The sequence below is a fragment of the Centroberyx gerrardi genome, chromosome 6 (genome assembly GCF_048128805.1).
Source record: "Centroberyx gerrardi isolate f3 chromosome 6, fCenGer3.hap1.cur.20231027, whole genome shotgun sequence".
NCBI classification, from domain to species: domain Eukaryota; kingdom Metazoa; phylum Chordata; class Actinopteri; order Beryciformes; family Berycidae; genus Centroberyx; species Centroberyx gerrardi.
In genome coordinates this window covers 29,970,948-29,994,272 of record NC_136002.1, presented here as the reverse complement: position 1 = coordinate 29,994,272, position 23,325 = coordinate 29,970,948, and the positions used below count along the sequence as shown (strand labels likewise).

The following is a 23,325-nucleotide window of genomic DNA, read 5'->3' as shown; positions in this document are numbered from 1 at the left end:
AGAAATGCAAAGATTGTTGTTAGAGACGATGCTCCAGGCTGCTGCTGCTGTCAGATATTTCTCTCTCTCTCTGGGTTTCTTCACAGCTGTACAGCGATCAGAGCGGGGGATCAGTCGCATGCTTCCCCCGGGAGAAACATCCTCACTGCACCTGTAGTCCGACATTATTATAGTGTTATGTTTATTTCACAGAACCTGGACTTTCCCCATGAGGGACACATCCACAACAATTCTGCCATTCTAGTCACAAGGGGCACCATTACTCTCATTTCCAGGATAGAACAAGGTTTTTGTTCCGTGAGATCAATGCATTTAGGCATATATTTTATTTATTTCTATTTTGCACATTCACTTCCCCCAACCCACATTTTCCCAGCTAGTGTGAAGGTGTAACTGACAACCCACTCAAAGTTTCTGTGTGTATTAAAGAGGGAAACACACATCAAATGGTGTAGTGGCAGCTGTGGAAGTGGGTATACTGTCCTAAGGGAGATATACAGTATATATACTGTGATCCCATCATGCTATATATATTCATTATTAATTATAGGCTGATATGTGGGTTTACTGAGGGGGGGATTCCTATTCATCCCCTCGACCAAACTGCTGCACACTGACACGCAGCAGACTTCTACTGATGCACCCACAGTGGAAGAGAAAGGGAACGGCAGAAACCACGTCAACTTTAAGATGCCTGAGTGAGTTTTGGCTTTCGAAATTCAAAAATTTGACCGGTTGAAACAAGATATTGTGGAGGAACATAACACAGAGAGGGATCATTCAAAAATGGTTGACGGTGTAAAACGATGGGATATCAATTAATGAGAGAAAGGCAGTTTTATATGATGTGAGAGGCGGTGGAGGGAGATTGTTCAAAAATCTGTAATGGTATTTATACATACTTTTTATAAACCTTTATTAATGCTTAATATTAGTATTATTGGTTGGAATTTTTAGGTCCGCCTTCTGATTCACCATGAGGTAAATCACTAAAAACACACCATTTTCCAGTAAGTAAAAGTCATGGGATTTTGAAATAAAAATACAATAAATTAATAATGTCGTAATTTTTTGGTGGCATATATTGTTAAATAGGTGTAAATTATGATATTAATTATGAATTGCTAACAAGGTGAAAAGGTCATTTTTCATTTCATTGTGGCTTTAAAATAGGCAAAAAAAAACCAACAGGCAGGCAGGTGCACACAGTTTAGATACACATGCATACGTACTAATGCACACATGCATACAGAGATTCTCTCTTTTTGATGAGTATATGAGTCTCTCCCTCTCTCTCTCTCTCTCTCTCTCTCACACACACACACACACACACACATTCTACATACCTGTGAGGATACATAGAAATCTGGCATTAGATGTGACACATGGGGAAATGCTTGATCCAGCATGTGACACGCATAACTTTCTGCTCGGCTGGCTGGCTGCTGATCCCATAAAACCCACCAGCTAGAAGAGGTGATGCTGCTGGAAGAGAAGTCCGCTCCATCTGAACTCCACTTTGGACAATTCAGGCATTAAAAAAAAGAATAATAAAAAACAAACTCTCTTGCATATGTTTCATTTTTGAGAGGAAACAAATGGTGCTGTTGATGCGACTGGGCCGCAGCGGGTCGACCTGACCCCGAGGACGCGGTAAACCCTTTAAAGAATGTGAAGCCACAGTCAGGCTGGATCAATAAAGCCTTGCAGCATGTGTGGAGGGGCTACTACAGATGGTGAGAGTGCGATAGCGCCAGAGGTGCCGGAGCTCATTAAGAAACAGGACCACACTCCGGTGCAGAGCAGGGAGAAGGGAGCAGTGAAGGGAGGGAGGGAGGAAGGGAAGGAGGGAGGGAGGAAGGGAAGGAGGGAGGGATGCAGAGACCTGGACTCGCTGCCAACTCCAGCCGGAGATTTTTCACCTGTGTGTCACTGAGATCTGATGATGCACTGCTGTCGAAAAGCGGAAAAATTATGAATCCGTTTTTTTTTTTTTTTTCATGTTTAGACAGCGATGGAAAGATCTGTGTTGCATTAGTGGGGAGAGAAAAAAAAAATCAGAAATGGTAGTGTGTGGATGATAGAGGCTGAGAGGTTGGTCAGAGGCTGAGCAGGTGTCTGGACAGCCTGGAGTGTGGCGCCATCTACCTGCCGGGACACACAGGCAGAGGAGTTTTACTCTCCGCTGCATTAAAACCAACAGGAATTTCTGTTGCTGGTGTAAATGCAGGGATGTAGTGACTAAGATTCGACCAATATGGGCTTTTGAAGCAGATAATTTGTACCGATATTCAATATTCTTTCAATTTGCAATTATTTTCAGGGTGGAAACACCTCTGAAACAGCATTTAGACCATCATGGGACACTAAAACTCTCTACTGCACCTATTTAATGGTATGGGAAACTCTGGGATACATTAGGCCTTTAAGTGAAGAATTCATTTGCAAAAACATTACTGAACAATTAAATTAAATTGTCAAAAAAAATGTCACTGCAGGTTTTTTGCAGACTGTTTTTATGAATCTCCATCATATCAGCAGAAGACGACACTGATGGGTAGATATCTGATATTTAATAAAAGGCCAATATCAGCCAATATATTGGTCTAAACCTATATAGACAACTTCCAGTAGTTTCACAACACTTACTGAGACATGTTGCAAGGACAACAGGAGCTAAAATACATTGCAGAAGATATGACAGACAGTAGACTACTCCTATTACTCTTCTTCAAACATGAAATCATTTTTACATTCTTGCTGCAACACCACAGGAACAGATTCTCCGGTTCAATAAATGCAACCTTTCGCCATTCCTGAATAATCTGACTTCCTCATTGACATTCAAAAAAATAAGACTTGAGAAAATTTTAATTGCCGCTTCAGATCATCAGAAAACAAATGAGCTCTAAATGAGGCACTTTCTTGTTGTTGCATAATTGGTAAGCAGCGGTCTGAGTTACAACATGGGTTTAGTTTCATTCCTGCTCGGTGAAATCACCGCTGTAACAAGGCATGAGGGGAAAATGCTGCGCGGTATCGGAACACTTGAACGGGCCAACTGGAGGACAACAACACGCTTTCATTTTTTTTTTTTTATCCACTTTCGGAGTTTATTTTTTTGTCATGTATTTTCTGAGACACAAACACTTCTTCTCCAAAACACATTTAACTCACATCCTTAAAAAATAAACTAACATAATGAATCCTACTTGACAATAAACTATTATTCTGCCAAACCGGCGACGCTGCCGGCCCGGCTGTGTAAATATGTACACAAACACAGCGGCACAATGTGAGCATAATCCAGTAAAATTGACCGCAACTTGACAGCCACTGGCACAAAATACAGAAATTTGCCTATGTACACGCTTATTACCCATGTACTCATACATGCCTGTGGCTGTACACATTGTTTTTGTGTGAATGTGTGTCTAAAAGCCATCGTTTTCTGAGCTCAAAATGATGGGAACACTGTCCACGTTATAATTCACTTCATTATTCAATTGATTCAGGATGTGGGTTTTCTTCAGAATTCAAAAATCTTGCCAAAGTAAGGCTCGCATATGTAATCTATCAAGAAACTACTGAGAATATAGGCAGTATCGCTCGTTTTTGTAGTGAATTGACAGTGAATTGACTCCCACCCTGGGTCATGAGGTCAGAAATCAAACATAAACATCAAGCAACAAAACAACAACAGACTAGTCATCATCAGTTTTGCTTTTCTTCTTCTTTTTCTTCTTTTTCTTCCCCGAGCTTTCCACATCTCCGTACGAAGTGTCCATGGGTTCACATTTCACCGTCACCTCTTCCTCCTTCACTCTGTGGCCGGCCTCGACCGCTTCCTCCGCCTCTCCTCGTTCTCTGTCCTTCTTCTTCTTCTTCTTCTTCCTCTTCTCCTCTGACACGTCGCCCTCCTGGAAGGGGAGCTCCGACAGCACCTCGTCCTGACGGGGAATTTCACCTACAGGTTCCTCTTTCACTCTCACCGCCACCGCCTCCTCTCGCTCTGTCTTTATACGCTTCTCCTTCTTTTTCTTCTTCTTCTTTTTCCTCCCCTCCTCCTCCTCCTCCTCCTCCTCCTCCTCCTGCTGCTGCTCCTCCAGGAATCGTTTGACGACTCGGGGGCGGAGCGTCGTGGACGAGGGCCCGATGGCGGCGCCGTCCGCCTCGCTCTCTGCCACGCAGGTCAGCGTGGGCGTCTTGCTGCCGAAAGGGTGGAAGCGCTGTTTGAGGCCCGGCGGGACGGCGGGCGCCGGAGCGGCCGGGATGACCTGCGGCGCCTGGTTGGTGCTGCTGTCGCCGTAGCTCTCGCACACGTTGAGCAGGCCCGAGAAGGCGGGGCCGCAAACCACGCCGTCGGAGGATCGGTTGTGGCCGGTGAGCAGGCGGAGCTCTGAGGTTCGGTGGGTGGAGGCCAGGATGCTGTAGATCTGCCGGCCGCTCCCGCTCTTAGCTCCGCCTGCAGCAGCGGGAACCTGCAGAGTCTGGAGCCCCGACAGAGGAACCTTGACGCTGCTGAAGCTGGATGGAGAGAGAGAGGGAGAGGGAGAGGGAGAGAGAGGGGTGGGAGTTAGGGATCGTTCACATCAAGCATGTTTGGAGCGGTTTATTTGATCTCTGGAGCGTTTGGTTTGTCCAGGTGAGAGCGATGCCATTCAAAATCTGGTGGCACCAAATAACGACAATGAGACGACTGAAAATGCGAGTCTCAGTCCTCTAACATGAGAACTGCGGTGCGGTTCATCAAGAGTGAAAACGTCATCCAACCAACTACAGGAAACAACCCAAAAAACGCAAGGGATTATGGGTATAAGGAGACAGATGTTGACATCAGATAGCTAGCAGTTCCTCATGCTTGGAAAGCCTAGCAGAACAAAATGAAGTCTGGACTGATGCTCATATTCAGCTATTTCTTCATGTGTTCTTACCTGGTATGAACAGCAGAGAAGGGAAATTATGGCAAAAAAACACAGATATGTTCATCATGCTTAGCTAAAGTTACAGAGACTGGAACTGGAATTGTTTTGACCCCCCAGTGCACGTGTTTTATTGTCTAACCTGGCAGGATGACAGGTTACCAAAACTCTAAAAGTTACTAATGAGTCACGTGACTTTTGTTTACAAGCCCTGGTTCGCTTGTAATTGTGCAGAGTGAACCTGAACGAACCCAGTACAACAATGCAACAAAGGAAACTTTTCCACTACGGTTCAGTCCAAAGAAAACATTGTCAGACTCTGAAGACCTAACTGAGGAGCTGAGGCACCTTGGCACAGATCAACATTCACTGCTGATATATATATGGGGAGGGAGGGAGGGGGGGTGTTAAGTCTTTGTGAAGCTTCAGCATGAACACAGGCAACATGTTGAGAAGCTCCTGAGACCATCTGACTCTGAATCAAACGATCACCAGCTCCATCTGGTGGACTTCACAGAAGAATACAAACTGTCCGACTGCCACTAACTGCATGTTGAGTCAGTCTTGCCTGCTGTGCTGCCACATAAATTGCTGATGAGATAATTTAGCCTACAAGCACAATGTCTGCCACATCAGAGCAGGGACAAAATGCAGAATTAGCAGTTCGGCTTCCTTAGTTTTAAAGGACAGAATTCAATCTCCTCAAAAAAGACCAATGGTATTATCTGTGATCAATTGTTACTAAAGTGCAGCTTTCTTTTAAGACTTTGTGATGTGAATCTTTGAAGATTAGAAGAAGGATTTGGTACCTAGCTTAAAACTTCATTTATAAGCAGAAAATGTGTGCAGATTGAAATATGTGCAAAGTTTAAGCATCACTGCAACCTAATTACGGCATTTAACCAAAACCTGTTACTTTCATGGATAAGAGAATACTTTTTGCATCCTTTTTTCCACATCCCTTCTTAATGACTTCTATAGTAAAAATAAATATAAAGAGAGAGAGAGAGAGAGAGAGAGAGAGCTTGCCTACCATGCTGGGTTGAAGCTTGCAGGAGCTTTAATGAGCCATAATTCACTGTTGCCGTCGTTCAGGCTGTCTGTCAGCGTGCTGCTGCAGGGCTTGTGGCAGAAAGACACAAAGTCAGCAGGACACTGGTACCTGCTATTCTTCTTATCTGTGGATCCAGAGAGGAGAGACACTGATCAAATAATGAAGGAGCGCTCACAGCCACAGAAAAACCACAGGGTTAGCGTTAGAAAAACACAGCACAGCCCGAGGAAGACTGGAGTTAAAATGATGGGTGTGACTGTTGTGTGTTGGCTTTTGATGCACAAAAAGCACTATGATGAAAAACATGATTAGTGTATGAAAAGCCAATATTAAATATTGAAGAGATCCATTATTATGCCACATTGTTTTTAAAATACTATACTATGTTATCTCTCCTTAGGATTTAACACTTTCAAGTGATACACAAACACATTATCATGACTTTGATTATTGTACAGCAGCATTTCTTAACTTTTGGATTTGGACTAGTATCTGGATCCCCGCATGACAATAATACATCTACGTTTTAATGCATCGGGGTCTAAGAGTGGGGAACTAAATTCTAAAGTTTGGGGCCCAGGCTGAAGCAGTTCAGGAAACCAGTTAAATGAATAACGTAAAGGCTGCAGCGACCTGAAGCTGGTCTAACACTGAGAAATAAGCTAACGTTACATTAGCAAGCCAGCTGATTCAAGGCTGGAAACTTGGTGTGAACTTACCGTTTCCTTTTTGTTTTACCGGCGACGTGGTTGGGGAATCGTCAGCTTCATCTTCGCTCGATGAAGATGATATGTCTCTGGGCATTTTTTAAGATTTTGAATATGTGCAAACTAGTAAAACTACAAGTTATCTCCCTCAACACGCATGGCTACAGCAGAGGAACATGTGTTGACAGAAAACGAACTTTGACCTTTAACACCTCACTTCCGTCCCAGTTTCTTCTGTAGTTCCAAGATCAGGCGCCGTGCGCGTGTTTGCGTTACCCGCGATGCGTGGGAAAACTCCAACACCCACAATGCACCTCGTAAGGTTGCGTAACGTTCCAGTGTCCGTCGGGGAAGCAGTTGACAGCAGTCAAGAACAGGCCGAAGTGGGTAAACAAAACAAAACTTCTCAAAAGAGCAGCGACAACAGCCCGAAAGTTTTATCTTATTCGACATTTTTAGAATGTGCAACATTGTTTTAAAGTGGTTTGAAACTTGTTAGTGTAGAAACTCGACAGCAGAGAGAGGGCGTGCACCTGTCAAATCTAAATAGGTTAACGCAGCTAACGTGAGCTAAGACATTAGCGAGCTAGCTAGCTCGTTGAAACCGCTAAGGTTAGCTAGCTAGCCAGCCATGTCGTCCCCCTCTTCCTCCAGGCGCCAGTGGTGCTACCTGTGCGACCTGCCGAAGATGCCGTGGACTGTGGTGTGGGACTTCAGCGAGGTGGTGTGTCGGGGCTGCGTGAACTACGAGGGAGCCAACCAAATTGAATTCCTGATTGCAAGCGCCCGACAGTTGAAACGAACTCACGGGATGCAGGACGGTAACGTCAGGTCGCCCGGTCCCTCACCTAATAAACACGGCACCACTGGCAGAGGAGAGGGGGCGGCTGACGTAGGCAGGCCGCACACTGACCGCTTCGAACGGGGAGGAAGAGGGGAAAGTGGCGGGTCCACTGTTCGTGTGCCGCCCAACGGGCTGCACCGTGACGGCCAGCCGCCACAAGAAGTGAACCGTCAGAGCCCCAGCGCCAGCCGGAGACCCATGCTGGATGCTGCCATCCCTCCCAGTCTAGTAACTCAAGGTATAGCAGGGATTCCCCATGGGCTGCTAGCGCGCATGCCAGCCGGTCTGACCGCCAGGACAGCCCCCATGAGCAGCCCCCTCATCTTCCCTGCTCCCGTGCTTGCTGAGATGAGCCGGAGGCAGCTGGGGATAGGGATGGGGATAGCCCCTTTCATCACTCCGGAGCTTGAACGGGAGCTAAGTTCATCCCAGACCCAGTCCAAGATACAGACGCAGATTCACACAGCTGTGGCTGGCAGTAGCAGTAGCAAGAATTCAGGCCTTCCCTCTTCTTCCTCCTCCATGGCCGGGGGTGTGAGCCAGACCAGCCCCAAGCCTGCTTCATCTCCGGCCAGGCAGCCACGCCCCCTGGCCGCCAGGTCTGGAGGCGAGCCCCTGGGATCCAGTATTTCTGCAGAGGCGGCCACCACAGCCGCAGCTTTACCCCACAGCGGAGCATCTGAGCTGGGATCGGCTTCGGCTGGCAGCACCCTTTCCTCTGGAACCACTCTCTCCTGCACCTTGTGTCACGAGAGGCTGGAAGACACACATTTTGTGCAGTGTCCGTCTGTGCCGGGGCATAGGTTTGTCTGTTCACTGTTTTTAGTCTTCTTTAGGTGGTGTTGTAAAGTTAACTCTCATGATAACTTGTAACGCTGGTTTCATCAAAATAACCAGGCTGCTCTATCTCCATCAATCTAGGTTCTGCTTCCCATGCACCAGAGCGTACATCCAAAGCCGGAGGGGCGACGGGGAAGTGTACTGCCCCAGTGGAGAGCGCTGTCCCTTGGATAGCTCTCCCAACAGTCCCCCTTGGGCCTTTATGCAGGGAGAAGTCTCCACCATACTGGGGAATGGTGGAGCTGGAGCTGGAGCAGGAGCTGCGTCCGCCGCCGCATCTGCAGCTGGAGCTGGAGCCGGGACCGGAGGTGGAGGCGGAGGCGGAGGCGGAGGTGGAGGTGGAAGCGGAGACGTCACTGTCAAGAAAGAGAGAGAGACGTGATGGTGATCTCCATGCAAGCCAGGAGCCAACGCAGCAGCAGGCAGGTCCACAGACATCTGCCCTTTGTTTTGGTAGAATCTACCGGTGCTGTAATTCGCTCCTGGTGAGGCAGCCTCAGGGTCAGGGTAGGAAATAGAGCTGAACAATTAATCTGAAAAAACAAAACAAAATCGCAATATGAACTTGTGCAATTTCCAAATCGCAGAGGCTGCAATTATTTGCTTAAGAGAGAGGGGCGTCCAAAATGGATTTCTAAACACGGTGTTTTAGAGCTGCAGGTAATCTTTGGTCCATGAATCAAGTACTGGTGAAAACCTTTCATCAAACTCAGTAAATCCTGCACACTGACATCTATGTTTTTTTGTAGACAAAATCACTATTCTTTAAACAATTTGAAAGTTCTAAAAAATTTATGACAAGTAAAAATCGTGGATATGAATCGCAGTTTAAATCGGCATTGTAATATTCTGTCAAATAATTGCAATTCGATTTTTTGTCAATATCTTTCAATCCTAGTAGGAAACAAATATTTTTTTGTCCACCAACCACAGCGCATGGTTCACCCAGAACTTCACCAACCACTTGCACTATTTTTACCCGCTATCTAGATTTTCCAGATGGAGTAAGACCTCCAAATGCTGGTTTTGTTTCCTCCCAAACTGGTTGGTAGAGTCGACAAAAGTAGCAGTCAAAGCGAAATGTCCCAAGATTTAGTTGGTATCTGACGTTTTATTTCCCACCCTGCTCAGGACTTGTGATACCAGACCTACATGATACTTGTGGCACCAAGGATTTTGAGTTATTATTGGTAGTATCACAAGTATTGTAACTGTATTTGATTATGTTCCACAAGGGAGACTGGCTTGGCTTTTCATTTACTTTATTTCATTTAGACTACACAGCTAAACCTTTGAAGCGTAGGTCGGTTACTCCATGTTATTTAATGTTGTGTGTGTTTGTTTTTCCGTCACTCCAGAGTCCCATCCCATACCAGAAAGTGGCGTCTGCACCGGACTGCTTACAGATCCAGAAGAGAAGCAACACAGAATACGGCGAGCCACAGTTCAGAAAACCGCCATCACACAGGTCCGAACTCCACCTACTCACACCACCCAATCTTATCAGCATTATCAGTCTTCTGGAGATATCTGACGGATGTTGCAAAGACTGCCTTCACTCATTGTCATTGTTTAATTTTTTTTATTTAAATCTAAATTCAAATACATTTCTTTTTTTGTTTCGGTTTTGAATTCTCCGTAATCCCACGCTGTTCATTCGTAACTGATTCCACGTACTGGCACACAATCAGGGATTTTTTTTAAAGGAAAAAAAAAAATTCCACCCAAAAAAACCCAGCAGGCAAACAGACCTGGGATCTGGGTAGAATGCCAGTTGTGACATTTGTCTGTGTGTTTGTTTTTCGTCGTGTCTCAGCTTTACATAAAGCTGACTTTGACTGGCCAGCAGAAAGGAGAATGTTTGCTGTGTAGAAAGCACCAGTTAATCTGTCAGAGCGTTGACCAGCCACAGAGACTCTGTGTTTGACTGTATTTAAACTGCTTTCATACCAGATCTAGCCCAGCCTACGCTTTACCCCGAATGTATATGAAAAGATATCTATTGATAGGCCTAGGACTATATTTTATACTAGAATGTTAAATGTTATATACTGTATAATACCGCAATAGTATGTATGTGCAATCTATAGTTATAGTATATGCAAAAGTTTGGAATATACAGTATAATTAAAAAGAAATTATGTATGATTGCTTAGCCTGATATGTTGTTGTTTTTTTAAAGTGAAAATCCACCCTAAAACAGAACTCATGTTATGGCCAGTTTAGTGAAGATTAATAAGTCTCTCTCAAAGCTAGAGTTCAGATGGCAAAGACTCTCTTCTCATAAAGCAACACTTTCTCTATCGACAATGAATAGGAAACTAGGATTTTGAGGACACTGCCACAATATTCAGAGGTACATTTTCTGGTTCAAAACAGTGAAATGAATCTCATTTTGATTTTAACAAACAAATGCACAAGTCCGTTAAGTCTGCATCCCATTCATGGTCAGTCTGGTTGCTTGATGACCATCCAGACTGCAGTCCTGGTCGTCTGGATCGTGGCTTTGGGAGAGTTCTTTAAAGTTACGTCAAATGTACAGGGATTTCATGTTCTTAAATATTGAACAATCCAAGATGATAATAACTGCACATTAAATCTTTTTTTTTTGTTTTTTTTGGTGGATTTTCCCTTTAAGTGCAGTATGTACCCCTCAGTACACAAGCACAGACAAACCAAAGGTAGCTTTATGCCCAAACAGATTTCTGTGGATGTAAATGTTTTATGGAAAAATATATTGCTTATATATCTTGGCCAGGTCTTATCAATCAATCTTCTTCATCCAGCCATTACAGTTTACCGGCCAACGTGGTCTACTGTACTTTAATTACAGGATTTTTACATTAAAAAAAAATGTATAGTATTCAGAATAGCATCATGTAGGCCTTCTATATTTAGAGCAAAGCCCACAGATCAAGTGTGATGTAGAGAAATGTCTTTGAAGAAGTGGAATTTAAGTTTAATATGCACTGATAGATCTCGCAATCCCTCGTAAGTGCCTTTGAAAATGTTTACTGTCTGTCCGTTTGTCTGGGATCCTCAGGGGAAGTAGGAGTGCAATGGCTTTTTTTATTGCCTAGTGAATGATTAACCTAAATCTGTGTTTCTGTTCAGTCGCCATCTGACGGTTATTTTGCTTTGATGCTGAACCTTTGAGGTGCAGGCCGGCTGTTCGCTGTTCAGCCTTTCATTGTCCCTGCATCCCCCCCCTCTGTCACGTTTCTTTCCTGTTCTGACTCATTTTTAGATGCTTCGGTTTTCTAGAGATTTATTTCAGCTTTATGTAAAAAAAAAAATACAAACCAGGAATAAATGGGATGAAACGTTGTATTTTCGCCTTCTCTCTGGGTGTTGCTTGAATTATTCCATTGAGTCCAGCAAGATGAGCTTGAGCGATGTTGAGCACCTGCTTTACAGGGAAGTTTGGTGAAATTTAGACACCAACACTTGACTAATGGAGTCCTCTCTGCAGGCGGTCAAAACATTTTCATGTCAGTGTTTTTATTTTGACAAATCGTCTTTAGAGCAATGTCAGTGCAAGCCAGTATAGCACTATAACACACACACAGTATAACACTATCAACATATGCAAGCTGTTCTATTTAGTTCTGTAAACTGTAGTAATTTAATAAGGTAAATCAAGGTTTATCAAAGGACTTGTAGGCAATTTTATGATCCTAATTGTTTTATTCCCCATTGACTTGACCAATAAATACTGATAGGAAGCTGGTGCCAATTTCTCAGAAACAAAAATATCAGCGTTGAACGACCCAAGAGAGGGTTTGATTTGTTATCAGGGGGATTACAGGAAGCTTTTAAAAATCCTGAACCTTCCCTTTGAATCCCAACAGGCAGTGGTGTAACTTGTTCCTGTGTTTAGTGGCCACCAGATGGCGCTCTCTGACCTGTGTAAAGGCAGACTGCAGGCAGCGGGCGAGCGCACTTGACCTCAGTCTGTCTGGAGACACAACAACAAGCTTGCCATTGAAAACATGTAGATCTTAGTAAGATGTTAATTTAGTCTGACATCACAGGCTGTCTGCAGGTCCTGAAAATAAGTCTGAAAAGTTAAATTATGTAAACGCAAGTCCTTAAAAGGTCTTGAATACAGTGAGATAGTTCATTTTAATATCAGAAATTCAGTTTTTGATTTTTTTGGTGCATAAATCAGCATAGTCACGCAGATTTTACGCCATATTCTGATAAGTCAACAGCTGTATTCCTTTTTACGTTTATTTCATTTGCGAAATTGGTCTTAAATTCCATTGCATTTGTCATTGAAATGTCTTAAAATTGATGAAAATTGCTGGCACCCTAGGTACCGGTTTATGTAATGTGATAAACTCCTGATTAATGATGAAGGTGCAGCATTTTAATTGTTTAAAAAAAAAGGGGGAGGGAGCGTTTAATTATTCGCCGTCGTGCTCCTTGTAGGCCGATCTGTCGTTTCCTCCATTAGTGTCAACTCATTAAGGCTATTGTTAAACCAATTATAGAGGTGTTAATGGACGATGTAAGGCCCATTGGCATGAGAAACGACCCGCAGAGAGAGGATATGGCAATGTGTGTTGGGGAAAAAGAGGGGAACCGTAAAGGAGCATTACACCAAGTCACCGGGGCTGCAGCTTCATGCGTCACGGCCAAACAGATGGAAGTGTGTGAAGAAATGAAAGATAAGATAATCCTTGACCAGGAGGCTTTTGCATTTCAGGAACCCCCAAACAGATGTGTTGTTTTGACCCAGACAGCCCCAACTGAGGAGATTTTTACTGGTGGATAATGATTAAGAACTGAGTTTATATATAGATGGGAACAGTGAGGAAAGTGAAACCTCTGATCAGAACAGTCATTCTTATGGCTTTTCGTCTCTCTAAGTCTGTTTTTTTAGTGAGTTACTGATAAAAATGTAACAGTGACTTTGTTTTATGTGGGGACCCCCTGGAAACCCTCTCAGGGACCCCTGGAGGTCCCTGGCCCCCATCTTGGGAACCACAAGTGAAGTCTATCTCCTTGACTTGCTGTGAAACGCCTCTTTTTCTGCGTGACTCATATTTCTAACCTAGCACTTCTCGACATGATCATTCAGGGGACACAGGTATATTTGTTGCATTTGTTTTGTGGGCCTAGTGGCTCTGACCTTTGACCTCCTTGCTATTGGTTACTTGCAATGTTGCTGATTTAGGAATTGAAGCTTAATATGGCACTATAACAGAAGGTCCACCACTGAAACGACCTGTTTAATCCCAAGTGATGCTAGTTGTTTCAGGGTAAATCCACCGAAACTAATGTACCCTTCTTTTTAGGCTGACTTAAATCTTTAAATTCATATATATAAGTAGTTTCAAGCTGGTTTAGTTTATATGAAGTTATATGATCTTTAAGGAAAATACGCAGAAATGAACGCTTTTCTTAAAGAATAGTTAATTTTTGGTTATATTGGTGTTGTTTTCCTCATAAATCACCGACTGCAGGTCAGAGTTTGCCCAGCTTTTTATTTCTACATCACCGTCCAAAAAGCCAATTTCTTTCAGGCTTAATTACATCATTACAGACATTGAAGTGTTAGCTCATTCAGCGCGTTAATCGACTTGACAACGTTTTGCAAACAGGCGATAATCGCTGAGTCTTTATAGGTGACGGTCGGCCTGTAGCGCGTTTGATTCGCAATATACTAACACACAGACCGCAGGGGCAGGTCTGACTGCAACAAGATGCCCGGATGGGAAATAACCATGTAATGAAACGGTGGTAAGCCATGACCTCCAGTCGGTGATCATGAGGAAAACATTCACCAATATCAATTATATCTTGAGAAAAGCAGCTGTTTTGCTCTTTAAAATACCTTATCCACATGTATGCTGAGAGTTTCCATCATAAATATCTATATCAGCCTTTAACTTTAACTTTATTCCACAAATAAAAAAGATGAGTAATCAGACTATCGAGTTTTTTCGTCTTTTAAATCAAAAGTTTTCGGTGTATTTCTGCATGTTTTTTCCACTGATTCGTGCATGTGCTTCCTCGGGATCTTTTCTCACAAGATAATCCCGTCGACCACCCGCCTGCGCATCAATTACATCTCCATTGACTGGCCATTAGGCCGAGGCATTGACATTCACAGGCCTCCGTCTGCACCAAGGCCCGATGTGTATTCCCACACACAGGAATCAGGCCATAGGGATGCATTACACATTGGATTACATTATTTATTGTATTTCATTGTGCGGCTCTCCAAAGCCTCAGCTGTCTCTTGGAAGCGCGTTTCTCATGTTTAACCGAACTGAATTTACGCACGGATTGCGCGCGGGTTAACTGTCGCCTGTGTGTCTCAAAACCTCGGTTGGCCAAACGGGAGCCTGATCAAGTTTAAACATTTAGATTTTGATTGCAAGTCATAATGAATAGCACCAGATACCTAAAAGGATTCCCTTTTGTTTAACCAAATATCCTGTTTACGCACCATAAATACTTATAATATTCCCATATGGGACTTGCCGTGTTTCTGTGATATTCAATAGTGAGTTTATAGTGACATTATGGTACTTAATGGTCATTTTTGGCTCCTATGGTACATCACTGTATTATTCCTACAATGATTTATAGTGCCTCTGGTATTCAAAAGTGAGTTTATGGTGATTCCTGTGGTATTCCTATAATACTCCTGTGGTATTCATTTGCTGTTATATTTGCATATTATCATCTTAAGTGTATTATGGAGTTACTGTAGTTCTTTGGGGTTTTATGGTTCTCATGGAAACATTTGACTATCACCCAGAATCTGAAATAGCCTAAAAAGTTTGGCCGTTGTGCTATTGTTACCTGTTGAATGCAGAGGGGCACTTAGTAACCCCGGAGAGTGATAGCCGGGGGAATTAACGACTCTGACACACTGCCTGCCCCACCCACCCCCTCTCTCACAGACACACACACACACACACACACACACACACACACACACCACGCACACACCCCACTGACCCCACACTGCAACACACATCCAGTCATTTAGTCTCATATTCAGTATTACAGTCTTATTTTTCTTAAAGTGAGAAGTTGTGCTAGAGGAGCGAGATAACTCCACTTGTTTTTAATGTAGTTTCACAACTCATCCAAGGCAGGGCGAGGCAGATCATTCCACCAGCGTCACAAAAATGACACTTTATTCAAGAAAAAAAAAATCCTTGGACCAAGTCGCTTGTTTTAAGAAATGGAAGACTTTCAGACTCAACAGTAGATTAAAAGACTTGTTGGGATATTTTTTGCATATCCGCCCCCTCTGATTAACTTAACTCCTGATGAGGTCATCTGACCATATTAACACCCCAAACTACAGCAGAGGCCTTTATTTATTACAGTCTCCTATAGCCTATTTCATTCTTTTTTACTTCATTACTCTATCTATCTATCTATCTATCTATCTATCTATCTATCTATCTATCTGTCTAGAGGGATTTGGCTCTCCAATAATATAGCGGTCAATGCTGAAGCCTGTGGTTAAAAGCAGGCTACCCGAAATAATTCTTACACTTTTTGCACTTTTCCATCAGTTTAACAAAAAAGTCAAGAGAGGAGGATGCAGCAGGCCAACAGCTGACCTAACGACAAACAACAGTAGTAGCCTAATCTTAGAACAAATTTCACAGCAAAACTATGGGAATATCATACAAATACTATACTGATACCATAGGAGATTAATTTTGGAGGTGTCATAGCAAAACTACTGTATACGTCCTTAAGTCCCTGTAAGAATATTATAGGAATATTATGGAGATACCATAGGAGATGAACTACGAAATACTTTAGGATAGGCCTACAAATGTCACAGTAGTGATGCCATGGGAGATTAAAAAAAAAAAAAAACACTATAAAATTTACCATAGAGTACCATATAAGTCCCTATAGGAATATTACAGGAATATTATAGCCATAGGAAATAAAATAAAAAACACACAGTTATGGTCACATTACCGCACTATAAGTCACTATAGGAATATTATAGGAATACTATAGCAGATAGGAGATAAACGTATCCACAGTTACGCAGTTACATAATGTCAAACTCACTATACATTGCCGCACTACAGGAATATTATAGGAACTCTGCAGTGACTGGTTCGTCCGGGTGGCCTGGCAGAGCCGCCGGGCCAATATACAGCACGCCAGGGGGCCACATCGGCCTTTTTGCGGGGCCCTTCCTGGATCCTGCCACGGTATTCAAATGTCGGCGCGGGGCGGGACCCACCGGCACCTTATAAGAGAGGGGCGGCCGGGTTTCCTACTGTATTTGCCCGCTAGATCTCCGCCTGTCACACGGTGCGCAGCGTCCCGGGCCCCGGTGGTGAAAAAAACAACAGAGGGCCTGCAGTCAACATCTGTCCAGCCGTAAACAAGATTAAGGTTATGAAACAATGGATGACTGACAAATAAGAAATATTGACTTTACTATTCGCAGGAGCCGAGCATCACATGACGAAGAGATATTTGATTTTTTCCCCCAACATTTTGACATAGATATTTTCTCTCTTGGCAAAGGAGACGACTTTTCTACTTGGAGTTTTGTGTTTTTTTCCTGAAGCTTCCACCTTTGTGAAGGATTTAGGATTTTATTATTTCTTTATTCTAAGTATTTGGTCGCCAAGTTTTCCTCCTCAGAAGAGTTGTGTTGGGGATGTTGAGCTCTGTGAAGATGGAAGCGCATGATCTACCAGAGTGGAATACTTTCTACAGCGAGGCCAGCGAGGTAAAGACGCGTTCAGAAATGCAAAAAAAATATATAGCGGATTGAATGTGTTATTATAGGCTTTCATTACGCTTTAGAAATACGGTACGCTGCTTTAGTTTTCTCCAAATGAATGCAGAAGTGTCTCCGGTGTTTACTGGATTGTAAGTGAGAAACACGAGATGATAAGAAAAGACATTTTCTCCGTTCAATTCAGCAGGACTCTTACGAAAAAGAGCTTTAATGCTATAATGAGTTATAGAAGAATAATATAGAGATATCACAGCAAAACCCTAAGTCCCTATAGGCCTATATTATATATTATAGGAATATCATAGTTATATCATAGAAAAAATACCATAAAGTATGATGAGGTCATTATAAACTCAATATTGAATACCACAGTCGCACTATACATTGTGGGAATATTTTTTTGCAATTTTTCGTTGGAGAAAATTTATTTTCAGAATTGTACCCAGTCATCTTGAGCTGTTAAAGCAGTAAATTGTGATATAAGGTAGGTTGCTTTAAACTTAAATAGGCCTATAACTTAAAAGTATGCAGGCACAAACCTCCGGACTAAATAATAATAAAAAAAAAGATATATATTCGTTTATCAACAGGCCTGTTCTTCTTTCCTCGTAGCCGTAGAAGTGTTGAGACGGTTCAGGTGTAAATTCAGCACCAGACGGAACTTGAAAAGGTTTTCTCACTAATTCAATTAAGAGTTAATTCCATCAACAACCAAGCTTCAGTTCTCACCTCGCCCGGACCTGATGAAATTACAGAGAAGAAAGAGTTTGATAATATTTAACCAACGATCACTAGTCCGACGTGAGATATGTTTTAGCGTTTTTTTCCCACATCTTAAATAGTTTTCGTTCTCATAGACTTTATTGGCACAATAATTTGACTTTTAACAATTTCTTTATTTGAGTTATTTCAAATTCAGTTATCGGTCATCCTGAAACAAAAATTTAGAGCGTTTCGTTCATAAAATAATCATATAAAAATCGAATTCCTACATGTTTAATTTTGTAACTGATTTATTTGCTTCATTTTTCCATGAGAGCTGGAGAAGGCCGTCCGAAAGGAAAGGCACCCGTGACGCGCATTTTACGCATTTTCAGGTTAACATCGCCATGTGAAATCCATGTCCTGTCCGCGCGCACTAAGAGCTGCATTGTGCATTGATAAGCAGTAACTTTTAAAATGGAAACCCGCTTTTCTCTCACATTCTGCTTTCCAACGTTCACTTTAGTTAGGCCATTTTATTTGTTATCAATTAAAGGTTTTAGAATTGTTTAACACAAAATGTTACAAATTTTATACTGAACTATTTTTTAATTATATTTAATTGTTATTTGCAATGGTTGTTATTTTTTTCATGAAATTCACAGTCAGCTTGAAGCACTCATCACTGTTAACTGTTCTGCCACCTTTGTCTTTTGCTCTGAATAACCGGATGTTGTTCTGTGTTTTCTGTCTGCAGATGTATTCCTCTCCCAGTACTATGAACTCTGGTCTTGGCTCCATGGGTTCCATGGGAACCATCAACAGCTACATCAACCTGAACCCGGCCACCGCCTCCCCGGCAGGTATGAACATGGCGTATCCCAGCTCCAGCCTCAGCAGCTCCCCGCTGGCCTCCATGGGCTCAGGACCCAGCCACATGTCTCTGTCCCCGGTGGGGTCTTCCCTCAACCCCGGCTCTCTCACCCAGCTGGGCTCCACCGCTCCCAGCTCCCTGGGCTCGCTGTCCCACTACCAGAACATGGGCCAGCCCATGAGCCAGCTGGGCTACCCCTCCCCCACCTCCCTGAGCCGGGCCGGGCCCAAAGAGGTTCCCAAGCCCTACCGCCGCTCCCTGACCCACGCCAAGCCGCCGTACTCCTACATCTCCCTCATCACCATGGCCATCCAGCAGAGCGGCAGCAAGATGCTGACCCTCAACGAGATCTACCAGTGGATCATGGACCTGTTCCCGTACTACCGTGAGAACCAGCAGCGCTGGCAGAACTCCATCCGCCACTCGCTCTCCTTCAACGACTGCTTCGTCAAGGTGGCTCGCTCGCCCGACAAGCCGGGGAAAGGCTCCTACTGGGCGCTGCACCCCAATTCGGGCAACATGTTCGAGAACGGGTGCTACCTGAGGCGCCAAAAACGCTTCAAGATCGAGGACAAGACGGGGAAGAAAGGAGGCAAGAACCAGGAGGGGGGGTCGGGGAAAGGAGGCCACAGCGGAGATAACCTGGCGGAGGAGCACAGTCCTGCAGGAGGATCGGAGGGAGCTGACTCCGCCCACTCAGACAACTCCCACCCCGGATCCTCCTCGGACGACCAGCAGCATCCCAGAAACTCCCTGGTTCCGCTAGACTGCCCTCCTCCCTCCTCACACCTCCACAGCCCGCCCGGCTCCCTTCCTCCGTCCTCCTCTTCATCCTCCATCCCTCCGTCCTCCTTGTCCCTCTCCTCCTCCTCCTCCTCCACCAACCCGCTGCTCCACTCCCAGTCCTTAGGGGGGAGCGCCCACCTGCTGCCCAGCACCATGCAGCAGCACATGGACCTGCAGAGCGACGCCCTCAAGTCCCTGGACCCCCACTACAACTTCAACCACCCCTTCTCCATCACCAACCTCATGTCCAACGAGCAGAAGATGGACCTCAAGTCCTACCAGGATCAGGTGATGGCCTACAACGGCTACACCAGCGGCTCTCCCGTGGGAGCCAAGCAGATCTACGACAGCCCCGGGCCGGCCGCCATGGACTCAGGCGCGTACTACCAAACCCTGTACAGCCGCTCGGTGCTCAACGCCTCCTAATATGGACGATCCCTTCCTCCCTGTGAGTGTTGAGGTGAGCTAAAATGGAGGATGGTGGAGGATCGCTAGTTCTCTCTCTCAACATTTTCTAAAATGGACACCTGAGCTCTCTCTTGCTCTCTGTCTGTCTCTGTCGCTCTCTCTCTCTCTCTCTCTCTCTCTCTCTCTCTCTCTCTCTCTCTCTCTCTCTCTCTCCCTCTTTCTGGCTCGTGTCCAGCGGCCTTGGGAGAGACTCACATCTAAAATGGCCGCCGTGTTTGAGGGACCAAAGAACATTTCTCACCAACTCTGGGTGGACACTGAGGAACATGGAGACTGGTCGGTTACATGGAGGCTAGAAAACTGGGGTTGATATTGAGCTTAAAAAACTGGATAATAAAAATACTTAACTGATGATGAAGACATTTTCCTCATCTGTGTAAGTCTACATAGAAGTCAAACCCTGTTTTTACCAGTTGTTGCTTACAATTACTAGTTTTCCTGCTTTATACTGAAAACAAACAGATCCTCATCAGCTTAACAGCCATGTAGGAGCGTGCCGTGTAGCGATGTCGGCTTTGTATAAATTGTAAATAGAGGTAATGTGGGGGAAAAAGGATATTTGCATTTATTTATGAAGGGAATAAATTTTAATATATCTTGTATAGTGCTGTGTTGACCAGTTACAAACCAAATGTGAGGTTTTTAGCCAAAGTCGGGAGCGAGAGGCGAGCTTCAGGTTACTGCTTCAGGCAGGTGTTACTGCAGTAGGATACAGTGGTTGATTTTTGTGTTACAACATTCATGTTTCACACTACATTCCTGTTTTGTTGACATTCTGTCCTCATTTCTCTCGAATCACACGTCCGTCAACTCAGATGTAGCTCCCGCAGTTTGTTTTTTTTTCAAAATGGCAGAATGTTGCTTAGGTTGATATGAAGAAAAAAAGCTGTTTCCCTCCAACCGGGGCGACAAACAGAAGAAGAAGAAAACTAGTAAAAGAAGAAGGAAAGAGAGAGAGTAACTGTGGTAAATGGCATGTCAGTTTTTTTGTCTTGTTTTGTCCATTTTGTTTCCCACAGTCCTTCTCTGTTGTTACCTACAAGGACGTTTAATGCCCGCTGAAACCAAATGATGTTTTTCCATAAACTGTCCCATTTTGAATATTAGTCAACAGATACCCGGGGGAGCTGTGTAGGAGTTCAGTCAGTTACTAAGATACAGAGGAGAGGAGAGATGCACTATGGGAGGATTTACATACAGTACTTTGCACTATGGAGCTCCCACTGCGCCAGGTGGGCCTGATAGTGTGTGTGTGTGTGTGTGTGTGTTACAACAATACTTAGCGACGGCTCCCCCTCACACTGTTAACGGATCAACTCAGCAGGATCTCTGTGTAACGATGCCAAAGAGCTTCAAAGCCTTCAAAGCTTCGGAGCCTCAAACTCAAAAAAAGTGCCTTTTCTTGAAATGATTGCTGATCTTGTGGGATCGATGTAAACCGACGATCTATTGAAGGATTTATTGTGATGCAGCGGAGGACACAGAAGTTTCAGGTCATGTTCTGTCCTTTTGCGGAGTATATTTTAGTTTCGAAGAGAGATGTCTTTTATTTAAGCTATGTTGCTTCTCAGACTTTGGAAAGTGTGTTGATATAATATATTGTCTTGTTGTTTTTTCTGTCGTCGTTGGTTTGAATGTTGTGATTGAAATGATTCATGTTTCTTTTTTCTTATTAAAAAGGCAAAAAACGTGGGGAGAAACAGTGCATTTGTGTTTTCCTTTGCATCACACCATACAAATGAATGTGTTTAAGCAGCTTGTATTCAGCTCAGCCCGGCCGAATTCAGTGTGAAGTGGAATGAAGGTGCAACTCTTTTCATCGTGCTTTCAGTCTGAGCAACGGGCCAATAACCTGCTGATGCAGCGAGACTCATTTGTTTCTAATGCACTTTCATGTGCTTCTGAAAACATCCCACAGCAGCTTGAAAAAAGACAGACCCAGTCCACCATGTCACTTCGACAGAAGTTGCGTTCAAATCAAGTAAAGTAATCTCACCACACTGGTAGATATCTTCATTTATTTTAGGAAAAAGCTAATTTTGAATACGAGATTCAGTTTCTTTTACAGCGAACAATTCTTTACCAATGCACAAATCGTTGAGGAAACTAATGCTGCACTGAAAAATAGTTCCAGTTGAAAGCAGACAGATGGTAGTTTCTGGATCACACAGCGTTATCGACGGGCCCCGGACAGATCAATCAGCTGCTGGCCGGCGGGTGGCGGCTGGCGGGTGGCGGGTCGCGGCCGGTGGGTCGCGGCCGGCGGGTGGCGGGTCGCGGCCGGCTGGCACAGCGGCGCTGCAGGAATAGCGGCGTCTTGTTGAAACAGCTCCTGACCAAATGACTGTGGTGTGTGACATGTAGGACCGCTAGACTAAACACTGCTGGATCACACTGGGAGCCTCAAAGCAGACCTCCGCATAAACTGAAGGCCCGTGCTGCCGTCCCCCGATCACACATGTACACACACACACACACACACACGCTAAGACGCAGACCACTCCACAAACTCCTGACCTGGCTTTGACCCTTCACTACAACAACTATCAGGATGTCAACAAAACAAAACCAGTGAGAAAGAGAAGGTCATGTTGACAAAGAATGGGAAAATTCAGTATTCAATATCGCTGCAGTCGGGTAAAAACCTCATAACTCCAATTTTGGTGATTATCAAGTTTTACCTTCCAGTTGAAGGATTGCATGCTTATCTGTGGATTGAGTAAATTCTACAGCGCTCGGGTTCAGGAAACTGTTTTCAAAAGCAATTAGATAAACTCAAAAATGCACGGTGGTCAAGCTAAAAACAAGACTTTTTATCAGCTGCTGAGAAGTTGACATTCTGGAGATAAAAGGTTTTCAGTTGACAACAGCGCTTTTTTCGTTGTCTGTCCAGCCATGCCGGCTAGCGCTGCTCATGCTAACTAACGACTCAGTTCTTCTTCTTCTGTTCCAAACAAACTGGAACATAAGACGCATCACTTCCCAGGAGAGAGCTACCGGACTCCGGGTGTTTAGAACAGCAAATGGAAAACCTTCATAAACCGGATATAGGTTGGATCATTATTGTGTTATATCAGTCGGTGATAGAGAGTAGCAAAAGGACTGTTTATGTGTATGAAAATGTTGCAGATTATTACTTTGAAGCAGTAAAGAACACTGGCAGCTTTCTGACGTCACAGAGGAACTCATTTGCAAAATGAGACGCAGATCACAGCTCGTCTTCAGAGCTTTCAGAGCGTCAGCAGAAAAAAAAAAAAGGACCGGCTAACTTATTGATCCTGGCTGCAGCTGCCCTGTGCAGGCCTCCTGTCTGTCTCTCTGTCTGTCTCTCTGCCTGTCTGTCCCTCTGCCTGTCTGTCTGTCTGCCTGTCTGTCC

The 23,325-nt window shown here is 44.1% G+C and overlaps 3 protein-coding genes across 4 annotated transcripts; 2 read left to right on the top strand and 1 right to left on the bottom strand.

Moving 5' to 3' along the window:
- Positions 1-2,871: 2,871 nt before the first annotated feature.
- On the bottom strand, positions 2,872-6,895 carry polr1g (RNA polymerase I subunit G). Its single transcript, XM_071897905.2, has 3 exons — positions 6,696-6,895; positions 5,956-6,100; positions 2,872-4,527 (listed from the first exon to the last, which is right to left on the bottom strand). Exons 1-3 carry the CDS (start codon positions 6,778-6,780, stop codon positions 3,705-3,707), a joined length of 1,053 nt encoding a protein of 350 aa, XP_071754006.2. The 5' UTR covers positions 6,781-6,895; the 3' UTR covers positions 2,872-3,704.
- A 140-nt stretch (positions 6,896-7,035) lies between these two features.
- Positions 7,036-11,669, top strand: irf2bp1 (interferon regulatory factor 2 binding protein 1). Of its 2 annotated transcripts, none has more exons than XM_071897901.2 (3): positions 7,036-8,330; positions 8,449-8,789; positions 9,726-11,669. In XM_071897901.2, the coding sequence occupies exons 1-2, from the start codon at positions 7,315-7,317 to the stop codon at positions 8,747-8,749; spliced, it is 1,317 nt and encodes a 438-aa protein (XP_071754002.2). In that variant the 5' UTR covers positions 7,036-7,314; the 3' UTR covers positions 8,750-8,789; positions 9,726-11,669. The 2 variants fall into 2 exon arrangements, with proteins under 2 accessions (XP_071754002.2, XP_071754003.2); XM_071897902.2 differs by having other exon boundaries at positions 8,449-8,793.
- Positions 11,670-16,968: 5,299 nt separating this feature from the next.
- Positions 16,969-20,000, top strand: foxa3 (forkhead box A3). Its single transcript, XM_071897903.2, has 2 exons — positions 16,969-17,107; positions 18,579-20,000. Exons 1-2 carry the CDS (start codon positions 17,036-17,038, stop codon positions 19,905-19,907), a joined length of 1,401 nt encoding a protein of 466 aa, XP_071754004.1. The 5' UTR covers positions 16,969-17,035; the 3' UTR covers positions 19,908-20,000.
- Positions 20,001-23,325: the final 3,325 nt, after the last annotated feature.